Below are 17182 nucleotides of genomic sequence, written 5' to 3' on the forward strand. Positions count from 1 at the left end.
ATAATTATTAAAAAAAAAAAAATGGTAATATACATAATATAACGTTCCCGTATAATTTATGGCATAAAATATGATAATTGATTTCGGTTCCAAAAAAAAAAAACGCTGTTTTTCTAGGTTTCGGTTAGAATCGATATACCCAATCGCAATGCCAATAATGCTTGGTGAATATAAGGAAAATGCCGCATGTTCCATTTTCGATCAAGAATAGATTTTTTTTATGTTTTTTATAAATACGTTAAGTAGTCAATAGGTTAGAGATATATGTATAATATTTATGGTAGATATATGTAGTATGTAGTAGATATATATATATATATATATATGTAATGTTGTTTTTTTTTGTTTTGTTTTATATGTACAAAATATAATCATTGATATTTGAAATAATTAAACAAATTGCACTTTAAAAATTATATAAAATTTATAAATATCAGTATATATATATATATATATACTATTATAGTTATATAGGTTTTCTCATTTAAATGCACAAACAAAAAAAAAAATTCTGAATTTTGGGTACCCAAAACAAAAAGTCCCAAAATCAACTTAAAAACTATGGCATAAAAAACAAAAAAAAAAAAATTGAATTATATTAATTTAAGTATAAATTGTGGCGCATTGTTTGCTGGTGGTGTTGATTGATTGATTGGCTTAGGCAAACGAAATCTTGACCGGACCCATCGGCAATTGCTTCATATAGTTCCATGCATCCACTCGGGTCATGCGCGCTGTGGAGGCGCCATTAATGCAAACGATTGCATCCCCATTCCGCACCTGGTTTGTTTTTTGAGCCGCACCACCTGTAAATAAGATTGGTTGAGTATGAGATATAGATGGAAGAGAGAGAAATATCGTTAAGAGATCTTACCCATGAAAACCTTTTTCACAATTAGGGGACGATTTCCTAGGGGTGAATCAAAGCCACCCTCAATGGAGAAACCTAGACCACAGCTATCCTTGATAATTTCCACACAACGTGCTCCCCCACCAATCGTGGCAGAGCCAACATCTTCAGCTATAAGAAAAAAGACAATTGGAAAAGGTGAGTTGAGTGATGCAGATGGGTGGTGGTAGGGTGGTGCTTTACCTTGCGCCCTAATTTCCGCTGCTATGGCATTGCGGGCTTCAGCGGCACGTTCCAACAATTCGCTAGTACTCAGCTTGGCTGCATCTCCACGTGATAGTTGACGACGTGCCCTAATGCCAGCTATGGTTGCCTCAGCATCCATATCTGCTATTTGTGCTGATGGACTATTTGATCCTGTGCTCGGTGTACTAGTGGGTGTTCCATTATTGGTGGCACCAGCACCACCAACACTTCCTCCCTCCTCATTGGACACTATATCCAAATCCAAGTCTAGAGATCGTGAGGCCTTGTGATAGTTTCGTTTACGTTCATAATCCAATTCAGTGGGCTTCTCATTCAGAGAACTGAGTGATCCCAATGATGAGCGTTTCTTGTTCAAGGGTTTAATGATGAGCGATTCGGAGCGTGTGACCACCAGAACAACCTCGGGACGTGGTGTCTAAACAGAGAGAGAGAGAGAGAGAGAGATATTGAGAGATAAATGAGAATCCTTGTCAGACTGTGTCCATGTGGTGTACTTACCTTTAATACACTTATCGATTCTCTATGGGTCAGACCACGCATGCTCATGCCATTGACTGCCAATATGCGATCACCCTTCTTAAGACGACCATCCTTGGCTGCTGGTGTATTGCTCAGTATTTTGTGTATCTGATGAATTGACATGAACATTATTAGCTTATAAGCATTAGATATGTATGTATATCTTTCTCTACTTACCGTTATCTCCTTGGCCTCATAATCAGAGCCACCGGCTAGAGTGATGCCAATGCTACTCTCGGGGGTATCCCTTTGTAAGACTATAATAAATGCTTCGGGTGTCTTAAGCGGTGGATCGGCCTCCTCAACAATCTGTTGTACATCCTGAGCGGTTATTAAACTTTGATTGCTACCCAATGAGGAGAAACTGCCGAATTCGGTGGCTGTCTCCTGGGTGGTGCTAACATTCTGTGTCGTTGAACTGACACCCGAAGAGCTAGAGGCCAACGAGTCCAGCGATGAGAAACGCTCATGATGTGGCTTTGTTGTTGTGGTGGTGGTGGTGTTGCTGCTGCTGCTGTTAATGGTGGTGGTGTTGCTTGGAGTGGAGCTAGGAATTATCATTTTGTGTATGGTGACACTTGGTAAGGGCATTGGAATGATATTGGTGCTGCTGTTGGTGGTGGTGGTGTGATTTGTTGCTGCTGCTGCTGCAGCGCTACGTTCAAATTTCTCTCTTAGTTCGGCTGTTTTCACCTTTGGTGGTTCACGTTTTAGTTGTGGTTGTTGTAATGCTGCTGCTGTCACTTGTAGTGTTTGTGGTATCTGAATCACAGGCTTGGCAGCTAAGAGCAGCTTTTGTTTTTGTTGCTCGACCTTCTGATTGGCGCCATCATCGCCCTTGAAGCTGGCCTTGCGTTCCTCATCTATGAACATGGCACTAATTTTAGCTGGACAATCGGAACGACGACTGCTATCATCTGTATCGGATGTTAGCTCATAGGCAGCCACATTGATTAATTTATCAACTACCAATTGTTGTTGTTGTTGTTGTTGTTGTTGCTGCTGCTGCTGTTGCAATTGCTGTTGTTGCTGCTGCTGCTGCTGCTGATGGAGTAGTTGTTGTTGCTGTTGCTGCTGCTGTTTGTAACTGGAAATTGGTTTCATGCGACGACCAACAGCCAAAGCACATGCCTCACCATCAGTACTATCATTATCCTCCTGATCCTGGCCACGACTTTTGGCACTACGATTTTTGGCCGAAGCCAGAATACTCTTACGATTATTAGCCGCCAATTCATTGCCATTCATTTGGGTTTTCAACAGACGTCTAGTCAAATCGATAGCCGGTGTGCTACCCAATGAACTGCAACTAGCCTGCGAACCGGCCGATGAGCCCGATGTCAATGTGGATGTATTGGAGCTGGCTATCGATGTGTTTGTCTCTGAGCTAAGTGTCCGTGTTAGAGCAAATTTCTCTGGCGGTGTGGGGACACGAACTGTGGTGGAGAACACCGAATCGGTGTCACTTTCCTGATCGGCAAACCCATGTGGCGATTGCATCACACGAATGGGTGCTGTGGTTGTTGTCACTAGAGCGGCCGTTGCTAATGATGTACGTGGCGGCTTGGCTGGTGGTTGTGATTGCAAGGATTGGGATAATTGTGTATCCAATTGGGGTGGAAGACTTGCTCCTCCTCCGCCACCTCGTCGTGTTGTGCCAAAAATACTGCGATAGGGACTATTAGCTGCTGCCGCTGCTGCAGAAGCAACCGCCGAGTTACTCAATTGGCTTGTGATTCTAGGACGCGTCTCACCGAGACCACTGTCTGTGCTATCCTCACCGCTGGCAGCCAATTTCACTTGACTCTTGATCTCAGGCAAATCGAGTATTGGCTCCAATAGCTGTGGTCTCTCGGGTATGACTAGACCCCTTAGTTTCGATAGACTACGACGGCGTTGTTCCAATATATTGGTTATGGCAGCCTTACGATTGGCCGCCTCACCCTCACCCGAGAAACTAATGCGACGCGCCAAGGCAGCTGTTACCGCTGAGGCTGATGACGAGCCATTTCCGTACGACGATGATGATCCGGATGCCGATGAGGCATGACTTCTGCGTGGCAAGGATGCATAGTTGGTGGTATTTAACGAATACATCGAATCAGCCACATGCAATTGGGGCAATTGTTTGGCCAATTGATATTGCCGCTGGACATCATTCAAATTCTCAACACTCATAGCACGTGTCTTGAGGGCAGGAGGTGGATTTGATGTTGAGGCCTCCAAGAGATTCTCACTGCTCATGTTCAATGGTTTGCGTGAGAAACTGGATATTGTGGTGCTAGTGCTTGGAGATGGTGGTATCATATCTAAATCATTGCTCGACGAGAACATTGCAATTTTATCGCGTACCGATTTCTCAGATTTCTCATCTTTACGCCAATCGCTGGATTTACGCATTCCAGTGGTGGCAGGAGCAGGTGCAACAGATGATGAGGAACTGCTGCTCAAGGAACGTTGATAGTCATGATGAGGACGCGTTGTGGTTGTTGTTGTGTTACTACTCTTCTTCATCATTGGGGAATTCGTTGGCTATGCGTGCATCTTCCACATTGATCACCAAATCCTGTCGATAAACTTTACGTTGTTGTGGCGGCATTGCTGTTGTTGTTGCTGTTGCTGTTGCTGTTGTTGGTGGTGGTCCAGTTTTTGGTAATGGTGGTGCAGCGGCGTTGTTGTTGTTGTTGTTGTTGATGGTGGCTGTTGTTTCCATTTTGTTATTATTTTTGTTACTGTTATTGTTGTTATTGTGCTCAAAATGTAGCTCCGTGGCATTGATGCCAGCTTTGGTTGTGTGTGACGACGACTTTAGGTGAGTCGAATGTTGCTGCTGCTGCTGCTGCATCGGTTGCATAATTACAAGCGGTTCACTAAAATTTGGTGGAAATTCGTGGCCATCGGGTGGTAGACGGGAATATGTGGGTGGTGAGGCGTAGCTTAGATAATCCTGCACCAGCAATTGTTTGGTTGTTGTTGTCTGTATTAGATGTTGCTGTTGTGTGGTGGTTGTTGTTCCTGCTGCTGCTGCTGTTGTTGTTGTTATTGTTGATGCTGTAGCGCTGCTTAGCAGCTCCATTTTGTTGGCAGTTGATGGAGAAGACTTTTTCAAACTGGAAGTTGCTGTTGTAACAATTGTTGCTGCTGTTGGTGTTGGCGATTTAAGTGTTGCTACTGCTGTACTACCAAGAGTATTGCTGTTGTTGTTGTTGTTGTTAAGGGTACCAAGATCTGCAAAAGGATATACAAAAAAACGAGAGACAAAGGGAAAGGTATGGGTTAGTCAACATACAAAAGACAGGCATAACAAACATAAGGAATATACATACATATAAACATAGTAACAAATAACCATAAGGAATACACAAAATAAAAGAATTTATTTAGAGGGTGGCGAGAATTGTAAATACTTTTCAAAGTTTCAAATCTTCATTCATTTGTTTGTCTAAAAAACTGATAAATTATTAAGTTCAAACTGATCAAGTTGTCAACAAATTGAATTACTCAAACTATGAACAAATTGTTGGACTCTTAGCTAAATAAAAACGAATATCTTTTTGTCTTCATGCAGTTGCAATTCTCAACTGGTTTAAGTTTTACAATTCTCACAATTCTAGAATAATAAGAGAACTTGGTAGTTTTTGAAATATCTCTATACGGATAAACCTGCTCATTTTTTGTCTGCTCATTCGATCATTTTTGGTATCGAAAATATATAAATTAAAGTTCCTTTCTTTTTCGTTTAGATGTATTATTGAGATTTTAAAGCAATGTTTTCTTTATATCTAATTAGAGTTATGTATTTCAAATCAGTTTTTATCTTCTTGAAAATATTTGACATCAAAAATCTACAAAAAATTTATATTTTACAGCATTTGTTTGTATAAATTTTGATACCTTAGATGGATCAATAGATATACATTTAAATTTTGAAAGATATCTGAAAAAATGTTCACATATTTCAAAGTGTATTTTTGTAAATCAAAGAACTAGATCATATAAGAAAAACTTTTTAGATGATATTTACTATAAGATTAAGAAGAAATTTTGAAGAAAGTTCATTATCTGTATGGTAATTAAATAAACTTTTGTTGTGTTTAACAAGAGATCTGTTCCAACAGGTCTTAATTTTTGATCCTTAACCTATCAGAGTTTCGTAAATTTCAAAGTTTTTTGGAGTATTGCAAAACGAAGACTTTAATTGGTAACAAATAGTAGTTAGTATAATATGAAGGGTTCAATAAATTCTTTAGACATTAAACTTGGTTATAGAGAAAGGGTTTCAGGATTAATGTAAGTGAATATAAAGGGTAACGGACAAGAGATAATGTTTTCTTGGTAGTTCTTAAGTATTTGTGTTTGCATCAGAGATAAACTGAATTTGCATAGTAAGCTGTAAGTTTTTTAATTTGTGTCCGAAATGAAAACCAAAAAAAAAAAAGAAAAGAAAGAGAAATAGAAAAAGATAATAATCTATATTAGTTTGTAAGATAAAGGGAAAATGAGAGCTGGCTGACTAGCTCTCTTACAAAACACTAAATATATAATTATTTCTAATGCCGAAAAGACGAGAGGAAAAAACTTTCGCCCCGTCAAATAGTTGTCATTAGTATGAGCTAACCCGGCAAAACAAAAGCGAATCTTACTTAAAGCAATTAAAAAACCGAAAAGAAAAAAATACTACAAAAAGCGGGGGAACTGAGAAAAATACAAAAAAAAAAAACCGGCAACAAAAAATAGTTTGTGGTTGACAAAACGTTGCTACCGCTAATAACAATAATAATGGTAAAAGATTTAGGGTAAAACAAAGGTTGTTTCTTCTGTGTATAGGGAAAAGCGAAAGTTACGGATCGTTTTTTTTGCAAAAACAAAGAATACTCTGAAATGAATGGGGAATAAACGATGGGGAATGGTGAAGGCGACCGACAAACGACAATCGTTCGCAGAAGTTCGAGTTTGACATTCTTTCTTAAAGTCGTTTTTTTGTTTTCGGGGGAGTAGAGTAGTAGGTAAAAAACAAAAAACAAAACAAAGAAAAATACAAATTTCTATTTAAAAAATTTATGGTTTGTTTATTTTAGTTTTTTGTTTTTATGGTTTATTTTCTTATTTGTTTGCATTTGAAAGACGGAAAGAGTTTCTAAATGGCTAATGAGCGTAAAATTTAAATGAAACTCATCGACACAAAATGGCAGAGTCCACCACAACAACTTATCATCATCATCATTTCGTTCGGTCGGTGTGGGGGGTGGGTGGGTCAGGTGAGATTCATGTAAAAATTTGCATATTTAATTAAAGCTAAGCAAAAAAAAAAAAAAAATAGAAAAATATAAAAGAATACGACAAAAAGATATTGCATAAAAAAAAAAAAAATCGGCCTAAAGATTGTTTAATTAAAATGAAAACTCAAAGCTGCGTAGAAGGTTTTTTTGATTGTTATTGGCTGTTGTTTGTTGCTATTATTTGTGCTTGTGTAAGTTTAGCCAAAAATGGGCAAAAAACTAGCGCGATAAAGTGTTGTATTGACTCTCTTATGCAAATGTAAAACTCGTAAGAAAAAGATAAAGATAGGTTATGTTTTATATTTAAGAAAGGAGAATCATAGATTTATATTTTAGCCGCATAGGCAGAAAAGAAGACAAAATAAAAAAAAGACAATAACTTAAGTAATAATTTAAAGAAAAAATAGCAAACCACACACACAATACGACATACGCACACACATGTACGAGGGAGTGAGTGGGAAAATTTGCAGGTATAATGTTATATTATTTGACTCTAAGGATCTCTCAGTTATATAGGTTGCGGAAATGCTAAATTAATTATAATAAAAGACAAACTATGTCAATCATTTCAGAATGATCAAATGTTGTATGAAGCAAAAACGAAATTATATAATAATAATATAACAGTGATATGTATATACGAGTGTTATTACTCTGTTCTTTATGGCTATACTTATCATGTTTTCTTTTCAACATCTTTGCTATAGAATTTTATGTTAGTTCTTGGTCAAGCGTAAATCATCACACAGAAAACAGAGGAGATCAGTAATTTAAAAGGCAATAACACAATGAAATGGAGAATATCCTAGATCTAATTAAACTAAGCTTCTTTAGAGCCCATTAAGATATATGAAACGAAACTGTATATTTTAATCATATTACTCTGCATATAGCGTTAGTTGTCGTTAAGACTCAATACAGGTAACAGATAAAACAAAGTCATATAGGCCAGATTATGATGCTATATTCCTATATAACAATAACGTAACCGATTCTCTTAGGATTATATTAATAATTGATGTGAACTAATAATCGATTGCATATGGAGTACCGACGAGGGAGATAGCCGCAATTCATTCATCGAAGATGTTATAGATAGAGTAGTAGGTAAAAAACAAAAAACAAAACAAAGAAAAATACAAATTTCTATTTAAAAAATTTATGGTTTGTTTATTTTAGTTTTTTGTTTTTATGGTTTATTTTCTTATTTGTTTGCATTTGAAAGACGGAAAGAGTTTCTAAATGGCTAATGAGCGTAAAATTTAAATGAAACTCATCGACACAAAAGTGGCAGAGTCCACCCACAACAACTATCATCATCATCATCTTCGTTCGGTCGGTGTGGGGGGTGGGTGGGTCAGGTGAGATTCATGTAAAAATTTGCATATTTAATTAAAGCTAAGCAAAAAAAAAAAAAATAGAAAAATATAAAAAGAATACGACAAAAAAGATATTGCAAAAATAACAAAAAAACAAAAAAAACGAGGCTAAATTTCATTAAAATGAAAACCGCTGCGTAGAGGTCTTTTTTGATTGTTATTGCTGTTGTTGTTGCTGTTATTTGGTTTGTGTAAGTTCTAGCCAAAAATGGCAAACAGCGCGAAATGTTAATGAACTTTTGCAAATGTAAACGAAGCAAAAAAAAAAGAAGCATTTTTTTTTTAATGAAAATCATGTTTATATTTTAGCCGCATAGGCAGAAAAGAAGAAACAAATAAAAAAAAAAAACTAAATTAAAGAAAAAATAGCAAAAAACACACACAAACACATACACACACACATGTACGAGGAGTGCGTGAAAAATCGGTAAATGTAAGTTTTTGACCTCTAAAATTCAGAAGGTTGCGGAAACTGTATAAAAAAAAAAACAAAAACTATGCAAACTTTCAGATGATCCAATGTTTAGAGCAACAACGAAAAATAATAATAACAACAACTGTGATGTAATAGAGGCTTATACTTTCTTATGGCTATAATCATGTTTCTTTTCAAAATCTTTGCTAAGATTTATGTTAAGTTCTTGGTCAAGGTAAATCATACACAAGAAACCAAGAGAGAGACAGTAATTAAAAAGGCAATAAAACAAGAAATGAGAATATCAGAGATCTATTAAACTGAAAGCTTCTTTAGAGCCCATTAAAGTTAATGAAAAAAAAACTGTATTATTTCCATATTATTTTCGATTTTTAACTAACAAGGTAAGTAACCAAGTCCATAAGCACAGATCTTGATAAATAACAATAACAATAACCGTAACCGATTCTCTTAATGTTTATAATAATTGATGTCAAACTATAATTGCATCTACCGACTAGGGAGATAGCCAATTCACTCGAAATGTTTGACTGTCGGTAAGCTCTTTCGATTGGTATATCACTTATATACATAGATCGGCGTTTTTCACCTTGGGTACTTCCTTCTATTGGTTCCCTTGGAACTCACTTTCTAAGCCAAAATTCATACAGTTGAAAGATAATACTCCTAAGATCATCAAAGATTCTTAACGACTTTTGCCAACATCAAAAAAACGATAAATGGATCTATAATCTATCCAAGTTGAAGTATATTAAAGTTATCGCTTATGTGTTAGGCTATATTATCGCTATATTAACAGTTGAGCAAAAAATAAAAGTTTCATTGGCACAAAAACCTGACGATCATCAAATTTCAACGAATCAAAAATAAAAATTCTAAATTATTGAACATCAATTCTATTTGATTCCCGCCCGATCGTTAATTGGATTGATAAAAACTTGATATATATTTTTTTGTAATGCTCATATTAAATATTTATTTGATTTGGAGAAACAAACTTCAATTTGATCGAGTTGTCTCCAAATTTAAAAATGAGAGGGGATAGAGATCAGAGATAAGGCTCTGCCTGCTCCTCAATCCAGGCGGTGTGATGAGTTATGCTGGTATAGACACCAGGGAAACCTTCACGGCCACAACCCACACCCCAGGAAACGATGCCCACGAGGACACCATCGACAGCCAATGGGCCACCAGAATCACCATTGCAGGCATCTTTGCCGCCTTCCTCAACATCTCCGGCGCACAACATTTCATCGGTGATTGTGTAATCCTTGGTCAAATACTGTGTCCCACACACACTCCGATCCACAATTTCAACCTCAACGGCACGCAGCATGGCAGGCAAATTTTCATCCTCTTCGGTTCGCTTGCCCCAACCACTGACCATGGCATGGGCTCCAGCACTGGGTGGATCCAAGGCCAATGGAATGGGTTGCACCAGGGTGGAGTATTCCAAGGGTTCTCTTGTTATAATCATACCAATATCATTCACAAAGGTCTTCTTGTTATAGCCCGCGTGATAGATTAATTTGCTGACCTTGACACCCATCTCCTCGAGATCCGCAATGGAGTTCTGACCGGCCACAATGCGAATGTACGAGGCAAAACGTCCTTTGATGCAATGGGCAGCGGTTAGAACTATACTCGGTGCAAAGAGACTGCCACCACAAATATGCAATAGCATATAGGTTTCCAATCTGACCGACACCTGATAGGGATAATCCGATATATCGGCCTCAGAGCCGCCAACAATAAGTGGATTAATCGAAGCCGATTGATTCAGGGCCACCAGGGCCGTAAGAATCCCGAAAAACAATAGAAACAAACGCCACAACATAATGTTAACGTCTAACAATTGAAATTCAAACGATCCATGGCTTATATATAGTAATAGGGAATATATACCTACTTTTGCTTATCTTTAGCAAATTCATAATTCGCGATTATCCAAGCGATACCATTCTTAGATTTCCAAACGAATGAACGACGGAGCCAAACGAGTTTTATATCCATCAATAAAAATATCGGTGGCCTTCTAAAGAGAAATTCTGGCCATAATTTGTGTACAATAAAAATATCAATATAACTGAATAAACCACCAAGTGGCATGTCGCTTTGGGATTATCAGCAAACCACCACACCACACACCACACACCACACACCACACACCACACACCACACACCACACACCATAGAAATGTGTGTTAAAAATTTCCTTAAAATTTCTGAACTTTGCCTTTTGTTTTTTGGCATGACCATTCGTAAATGAATAATCGTATCGAATATTTTTGATATTTAGAGATTAGAGAAACAAAAAATTGCAATTGATTTACATTCAATTAAGTAATTAACAATTAGCGTATCCCAAAAGTATGCTAAGCTTTTGAATTTTTCATTTTCTTGGTCATTTATAATTATATTTTCATGGGAAGATTATCTTTTAACTTATGATTAATTTTGTTTTTATAACTGCATTTTGCATTGCATAAGACGTCGTAATTTGACTTATTACACATTAAAAAAACTAAAACGAATTGATTAATGAATGGTATAATTGGTTCAACGATCTAGTTGAGAAATATTTGAGTTTGTTTATAATCAAATCTTCAGCGAATTAGAATCTAAAGGCACCTGGTAAACAAATGAAAAGTGATAATTAACCTTATGCAAATTTGTAGACACTTTAATCTAACTTTTAGTTTCTTTAGAATCATCCTGCATTCAATGATAAAGATAAAACCCTTGACTAACTCAGCAAAACTTTCCAAAATCAATTAGTGATTTAAAAATTTTCATTAACCATAAGAAAACAAAATTTTCTAACGGAAATATACCAACATTATTCCCACACACACACAAGATCAGCTAGCTTATATTCTATTCCATGCTATGTGGCTAAAAGCAATCAATGAATTGGCAAAGTATCAACAACCTTTCACATGAACGAACCCAACTGTCCAACCTTCTCTTCTCTTCCCTTCTCTTCTCACCATATGATGTCGACCCCCTGAAAATTACAATTAAATGTAGCCCCATCATATCCCAGCAGCAGGCACAAGCAGCTCCCAGCGGGTAGCTAATGTGAAAAAATGTGGAAAAAAATTGCCGAAAATTATGAAATTGAATGAAAGAACCATGTTATTTAATTGCCAGAGTAACCCATCGAACTTTGACCCTCTCCTCTCACACACACACACACACACACATATGGTAAGGCCTAGGCCTAGATTAAAATCTCTTACCACAAAAATTATGCATATTTATTATTGCTAAATACCAAAAGCAACGACGACTGTTGTCTCATGTTACACTTGATATACGTAAGATTAATCGCTAAATCGTAGCTCTCATGACAACTACAAAGTGGCAGGCAAATGCCACAAGGTGCGGTGGGCGGTTGTAAGAGGGATGGGGGGATGGGGCAGAAGCAATTTGATTTCTTGACTAATTTGATTAATTATCTCAAGCGTGAAAAATTTTAAGAAAAACACCAGAATAAAAAAAAAATAAAGTTCAAGAGAGGAAGAGAGAGAGAGAGAGAGAGAGCAAGAGCGATTGACGGCGCCCAAAGGTTTATAATTTGTATTTATATTTAATAAATTTCTTTAATAGTTTTTTAACCTTTTTGTTTTCATTTTTTTATTCCCATTTTTTCTCTTTCTCTATTTTTGATTTGTTACCTTGTGACTTAATTGTAAGTAATTTTGAGTCAGTTGTCTCATCGAACAACAAAAAAATCAATTTCTAATCTTATGAATGGCAAATGACGTCGTCGTGTCCAAGTCGCTCATCGATTTCTGAGTCATATATGTACATAGTATATATATATATATATATATGTATGTATATGTATATAAGTATAAGGTAAGCGCATGTGAAGATATGGCTCACTAGGCAAATAAAGTAGGGAGAACGAAATAAATGATTTAATATTTATTTTGATCATTTTTTTGTTTAATGATTCAATCGATGGAAGTCAACGAAAATATTATCAATTGAAATTTACAACTACAAATCAAATATTAAATATACAATGTACATTTATAGTAAATACTAATATTGATAGTAAATATAAACAATACATGGTTGGGTTGAGATTGAAAGCTTCGTATTCCTTTCATTAGTTGTTTAAGAAGACTTTCTTTCATATGTGTTCATATCATAGCAAACATTCATTTAAAAGTATTGAAAGTAAAACAACATTAAAGTCATCTTGAAAAATGTATTCTAGAATGGAATTACTTACTAAGATTTGCTTTAAATCATCAACTTGTTATTAGTTTATTATGTTAAAAGCATTAAAAAACTGAAAAAACATAATATATAAGCAATGAAGAACAGAATCTATCAAAAATACATATAATATATAAAATTGGCCCTCGGATGGAAGTTAAGTTCCTGAATCAATATACATAAATATATTATTTTTGATACTTATTAATCTCTTTTAAAAAAATCAAACAAACCTGCCTTAAGCAAGTAGTTGGCACCCATTAGAGTTTGTATCTCATGTAGGCAAAAGTTTATTTTGTTAATCGAAGTGAAAATAAGTAATTTTGTAAGAATATCAAAAAATAGCAACCGGATGTTGGCTAAAGAAACAGGCTCTAAGATTTGCTTGGTTTTCTAACATCTATGGAATTCATTTGGACACTTGGGAAGATTTCTCAAGAGTTCTCTGCTTCCATCTCTTTCTGTCTTTCTCTCTCTCTCTCTATTTTAGTTGGGCTCGATGGCTTTTCAGCATTTTAGCTCAATCAAGTTGGCATGCTTCAATAACATTTAATTCTTGGTACTTAACGCTACCTTCACCTCTTCTTCTTTTGCTTTAACTTTGTTGTTGTTGTTGTTGTCGTCGTCGTCGTCTTTCTCCAATCTGAAGCATTTCCGTGCAGCAAAGAAAGAGAGAGAGAGAAAAAAAAAACCCAGAAGAAAACATGCCAAAGTGTCGTCTTTAATTAGAGAAGCAAAGTGACCGCCAAATACCACAAAAAAAAAAAATACAAAAAACTTAACAAAAAAGAAAACGAAGAAGGTTCCCGTAGTTGGTTGGTTCTTTGGAAATGCTCAAACAACACACAAGCAACAACATATGTATCCAACTGCAATTGCAACTTGTTTTTGTCTCTTTCTCTCACACACACACACACTATCTCTATCTTTATCTTTTGCTTACTCTTTGTGGCTCTTGCACTACTAATAACTTCCGCCACCTACAGGCCCGCGCGTTGAATGCATTTTCCCACCCAATAATCCAAAGAAAAGAGAAGAGAGAAAAAAAATCCTGTAACAAATTGCAAGCATTTAGCAGCAAACAAAATGATAATGGTGGGAAAACAACAACAACACATAAAATCGTTCAAAGATTGATCCTAGGTTTGCAATAAATTGAAATAAATATTTATCTATAAAATATTTGGGCAACATTTCATCTGTTCTTCTTTGATTCTTCGGAGTGGTTAGTCAGTTATGTAGTTAGCTGATTGTCGGTCTTCTTCTTTTGACGTGGCGTAGATTGGTAGCCCGCACATTTCTGCTTTTTTTTTTTTTGCACTTTGGCCAACAAACATTCTTTCGACAGATATTTGTTGTTCCTTCTTCTTTTTCTTCTTCTCGCAGACTCAATTGCAACGTACAGAGCTCAGGGGCGGTTTATGCGAAAATGACCCTAAGAAAGGTCTTTCTAAAGTGAAATTCAGTTTTTTAACTTGATTTCAATTAAAACTATTGCAATTCTTAATATTTTATCACTTTACGGACTCCCAAAAAGTATGCAATGACTTTTACAACGTGCCGCAAGAGTCTAGCGAGTTTGCCTATTAAAAATTATATTTATTTAATTATTTTTCTTGGTTTTTTTTTCTGTTTCTTTTTTGTTATGCGCACACAGAGCAATTATAGTTGGCTTAAACTAAATTTTCATGGGAAACTTTACTCTCTCATCTCATCTTATCTCTCACATGTCAAATGGTTGTTTTTAGCTGCATTTTCGCATTGCATAAGCCGTTGTTTAGTATATACAACTCATTAAAAAAAAAAAAACCAACGACTTGATTGATGAATTTTGAAGAGATGCTTGATCTAGTTGAAATACATATTAAACAAGTTTAAGAGGAATTTTCGGTTACCTTGACTATGAGTACGAGTATTTATGGAAGACAGACGCCGCTGTCGTCAGTCATCGCTTCAAATTTAATTATTTTGTCATAAAAAAAAAAACAAAACAAAAACAAAAGTCTTACGTTAAGCTTAAGCAGATGCAGGAACAGCTGCTAAAACAGCCGGTTTATGATAATGCGTGGAGGAAACAGGCAAACGAAACAGTGCAAGACAAAAAAAATGGCCAAGAGAATGTGAATTCTGCTAAAGAATAAAGTCGGCCTGAAAGAGAAGTTCCTTTGACGACGAAAACAAAGAAGTCTTAAAAAAAACTCTTTTTTTTTTTTAGAATAGGCATTAAATGCGTAAAGCAATCTAATAATTATGGTGGACCCTTTTCCCTTTCTTTTCCATTTTGTGTGTGTGCCTGTTTCACTTTCTGCTGATTTCTTTTATAGGATACCCTGAAATACCTTACAGTTGGCATCTCTTTCCCGTTTTCTCCCTGGTTGGTGGTTATAGGGCACATAAAAGATACTTGCTACATTTCTTTATTAAATAAAGAGTAGCAACCGCCAACAACAAGAACAACAACAACAACAGCAACAGCTGCCGAACCTGACTTCTTGGCAAGGTACTTTTTTTTCTCTCCCCCCCTTTCTTTCTTTCCATTACCCTTTTTGCTGCTGCCGTTTTGCATTTAATGTGTCATGCAACGTTGCATAGCGGACGCTCTTGTTGCATATGCTGATGTTGTTGTTGTTGTTGCTACAGTTGCAACTTCTGTTGCTGTTGTTATGTGGCAAGCGCCAAGTGTGTTGCAAACAATAAAGGAACCTCTTACACACACAGAGAGAGCAATAGAGATAGATAGATAGAGAGAGAGAGAGAGAGTTAGTGAGAGAAAGAGAGCTGGAAAAACTAAAACTCTTATGCATATATGGTGAGAGGCAAGCAAGCAAAAAAAAAAAAGAAATAAGGAAAATGTGTGGCCAAGAAAAATGTGCGCTTAAATTGCAGCAGCTGCCGGGAGGTAGACAGAGTCAGAGACAGAACGAGATAGAGTGAGAGAGAGAGAGATAGAGACCTGAAGTGTGTGCCGTTGCATAAATATCGGAGCTAAAGTGCCCACCAAGCCTGGAGAAGCCTATGGTCTGAGGTCGCAGCACCACCAGCTGCTGCCACACACGTTGTGGCTGACGCACCCGAAGGCAGAACGCGGCAGCGGCACCAAAGCTCACGGCAACAAAACAATAAAAAAAAAAGAAGAAAAAACCAAACCAAAATACTTGACTTAAACGCATTTTGCAGCACAAGAAGACAGAGGTAAGATAGAGAGAGAGAGACAGAGACAGAGATGAGGCAAGTGTCTTATTTGGGGAGTTACTCCTCCAAATGAACTCAAAAGGAATCTTTGGATTTTCATTTCTGATTTAAGAAACTTTCATTCTCAATATGTTTAAAGGTTTTGACTTCTGTTTCGTTTGCAATTCTCTGGAAAATCTTCTTCCTGAATGTCAAAATAAAAAACAAAAAAACTAAAAATCACTTGAACAAATGTAGAAACAGAACTTTTAACGTTGAAATTGTATCCAATTCATTGGATGGTATTTCCATTTTAATTTACTTCCCCCCAAATGTTCCCCCCCCCCTCTCACTCTCTTCTCACCGTCGCATGGTAAATAGCTGTCAATGACAACTTGACTTTTATTACAATCCACAAAAAAAAAAAACCAAGAAGCAACTTGACACTTGAATAAATCAAGACAGAAATATAACTACATAAGTAGATATACATAAATATTATTACTGTTATATATAGGTAACTATGTATAGGTATATGATCTTTTTAACACCTGTTTTACAACAAGCACACATACATACACATATGTATACTGTAAATTTTTTTCAAGTAGTATATTAATATTATTTATTATTATGATTATAGTTAATTTTCTGATTGATAAAAACCTTTAATTTATTGGCGCGAATGAAGATCGATGATGTTAGAAAGAATGTGTAGATAGATAGATCTATAGATAGATAGATGGGAATGGGAACCCTGATGTCATCGTCTGAATAATGAATCCATAAAAACGAAAAAGAAAAAGTGCTGCCACGCCGTGCCAGAGGAGAAAAGAATTTCTCTCAACAACTAATTAGACCATAAAGGTAAAAAAAAAAATTTACCCTGGCCGAACTAATTCGCTTTCAGAGAGATAAAGATAAACCACAACAAAGGTCACGCTTTAATTGATAAGAAACAAAAAAAAACACAATAAAGTTTTATTTCTTTTCTCTCTTTCAACTCTTTTTTTTCCTATTTGGTTAATAGAAACAGAAACAAATT

The 17182-nt window shown here is 36.1% G+C and overlaps 2 protein-coding genes across 2 annotated transcripts; both read right to left on the minus strand.

The window, feature by feature from the left end:
• Positions 1-565: 565 nt before the first annotated feature.
• Positions 566-4216, minus strand: LOC6645366 (pro-interleukin-16-like). Its single transcript, XM_023177494.2, has 6 exons — positions 2686-4216; positions 1814-2610; positions 1616-1744; positions 1094-1532; positions 875-1021; positions 566-806 (listed from the first exon to the last, which is right to left on the minus strand). Exons 1-6 carry the CDS (start codon positions 4151-4153, stop codon positions 658-660), a joined length of 3129 nt encoding a protein of 1042 aa, XP_023033262.2. The 5' UTR covers positions 4154-4216; the 3' UTR covers positions 566-657.
• Positions 4217-9699: 5483 nt separating this feature from the next.
• On the minus strand, positions 9700-10570 carry LOC6645367 (trypsin alpha-3). Its single transcript, XM_002068147.2, has one exon. The coding sequence runs from the start codon at positions 10568-10570 to the stop codon at positions 9782-9784; it is 789 nt and encodes a 262-aa protein (XP_002068183.1). The 3' UTR covers positions 9700-9781.
• Between the last annotated feature and the right edge of the window lie 6612 nt (positions 10571-17182).

The sequence above is a fragment of the Drosophila willistoni genome (genome assembly GCF_018902025.1).
Source record: "Drosophila willistoni isolate 14030-0811.24 chromosome XR unlocalized genomic scaffold, UCI_dwil_1.1 Seg143, whole genome shotgun sequence".
NCBI classification, from domain to species: Eukaryota; Metazoa; Arthropoda; class Insecta; order Diptera; family Drosophilidae; genus Drosophila; species Drosophila willistoni.

Bases quoted from the DNA above. Each gene is read 5' to 3' on its own strand.
- LOC6645366 (XM_023177494.2), bottom strand. From the start codon at position 4,153: ATGATGAAGAAGAGTAGTAACACAACAACAACCACAACGCGTCCTCAT. The intron at 1,745-1,813 runs GTAAGTAGAGAA...TCAATTCATCAG, and splicing joins ATGAGGCCAAGGAGATAACG to ATACACAAAATACTGAGCAA. The intron at 1,022-1,093 runs GTAAAGCACCAC...TTTTTCTTATAG, and splicing joins AGCGGAAATTAGGGCGCAAG to CTGAAGATGTTGGCTCTGCC.
- LOC6645367 (XM_002068147.2), bottom strand. From the start codon at position 10,570: ATGTTGTGGCGTTTGTTTCTATTGTTTTTCGGGATTCTTACGGCCCTG.